This window comes from Galeopterus variegatus, unplaced genomic scaffold, assembly GCF_000696425.1.
Source record: "Galeopterus variegatus unplaced genomic scaffold, G_variegatus-3.0.2 Scaffold10985, whole genome shotgun sequence".
NCBI lineage: Eukaryota > Metazoa > Chordata > Mammalia > Dermoptera > Cynocephalidae > Galeopterus > Galeopterus variegatus.
In genome coordinates, this window is record NW_007737096.1 from 11,089 (window position 1) to 12,601 (window position 1,513).

At 48.1% G+C, this 1,513-nt stretch overlaps 1 protein-coding gene across 3 annotated transcripts in view; it reads right to left on the minus strand.

Moving 5' to 3' along the window:
- The window catches only part of LOC103610352 (DNA damage-inducible transcript 4-like protein), a 5,149-nt gene extending 3,947 nt beyond the window's left edge, over positions 1-1,202 (minus strand). For all 3 annotated transcript variants that reach the window (XM_008594537.1, XM_008594536.1, XM_008594534.1), the window contains exon 1: positions 975-1,202. In XM_008594537.1, coding sequence (XP_008592759.1) covers positions 975-1,065 — 91 coding nt within the window. In that variant the 5' untranslated portion in view covers positions 1,066-1,202. The remainder of the gene's footprint in view (positions 1-974) is intronic.
- Positions 1,203-1,513: the final 311 nt, after the last annotated feature.

Consider the following 1,513-nt stretch of genomic DNA (forward strand, 5'->3'; position numbering starts at 1 on the left):
ATTGGCTACTGCGCTTTCCTCTCTCCACTTCATGTATTCACTTAGATCATTGTGTTTTTTTTTTTTACAACTAAATGGAACAAATGCACTCGAATGAAAGGGTTCTGTATTTTATCTATGTTGAAGGTAGAGAATTTTAGAATTTTGGCCTAAAAATTAGGTCATCAACCAGTTCAACTTCTAAGTAAGCGATTTATCTATGCTCACACAGCTCTTCAGTGGCAGAACAGTGTGTTAATTTAGCAACTGCTGTTTAGAATTTCAAACGACAATCTCCTTACCGGCCAGCCACCAAAAAAACAACAAAAAAACCAACAAACCAAAATAAAATAAAATTGCAAATGACAAGTTCAGCACCACTGCTGTTGAAAAGTCTCCTTGCATTAAAAGCAGAATAATAGGTATATTCACAAATGGAATCCTACTCAGTAATAAAAAAAGAACACAACGATACAAGCAACAACATGGAAGGATCTCAAAATCATTAGGCTGCAGGAAAGAAACTGAATTCATAAAGAGTACATACCGTATGATTTCATTTATATGAAACTAAAGCAAAATTAACTTACAGTGACAAAAAGATCAGTGGTTCCCTGGGGACAGGACAGAGTGGGGAATTGAAGTCAATCGGGCTCATGGAAATTTTGGTGGCGGGAGAGATGATGTTGGTTACAGAAGGAAATAAATACATTTGTTAAAACACATAACTACACTTCGCAAACATGAAAGGTAAGAAACTTAAAGAACCTATCGGCAGCAGACCACAATCATGCAGCCCTTGGGTATTTTACTTTTGCTACTTTTGTTTTTTACTATCGTGGACAGAAGATGCTAGAAAGTTTGGGAAGGGGTCTCTGATGAATTTTGAGGCACGCCCTACATCGAGGAAAGGGGCAGAGTGGCACGCCCTCCGACCCCATCTAGCTAGGGCTGCGACCTCTGGAGAGCAGCGGGGTTGAGGTCTGGAAACTCACCAGTGAGCAGGCTCCCCGGGTGATAGCCACGGTCCAGCAACTCTGCAATGCTGGCCGAGTTCTTACTGCTCAAACTGCCAGTTGCAACCATGGTCAACGGCTCTGCTTCCCTCGCGGGGCGGAACGGCCTCGTCCGGGCGCTGGAGAAAAGGAGCCGAGAAGGACAGACTTGCACAAGCAGGAAAGACGTGCAGAGGCTCCTAAAATGCCCGGCGTCGCCGGATCGAACTAGCTGAGACACTCTTTTTCTAAAGGGGAGGAACCGGCCTCTGCAGCTCAAGTTTACAAAGCCCCGGGGGCGGAGACGCCAACTACAGCCACAACCTGAAACTCACTCAAAAGTTAGCAAAACTTGGAGGCGACTTGTTCCGCGGAGCTACCCCCGCCCACGGTCCCCCCTCCTCCCGCAAGTCCGCGGCGTCGCTCACCTGCTGGGAGTCCGCGGGGGCCGGCGCGTTGGCCCGCAAGGCTGTGGGGTAAACGGAGGCAGGCGCCCCCCGCAGGAGCCCCCTCCCCTGGGGGCGCGGTGAGCTGCAGCC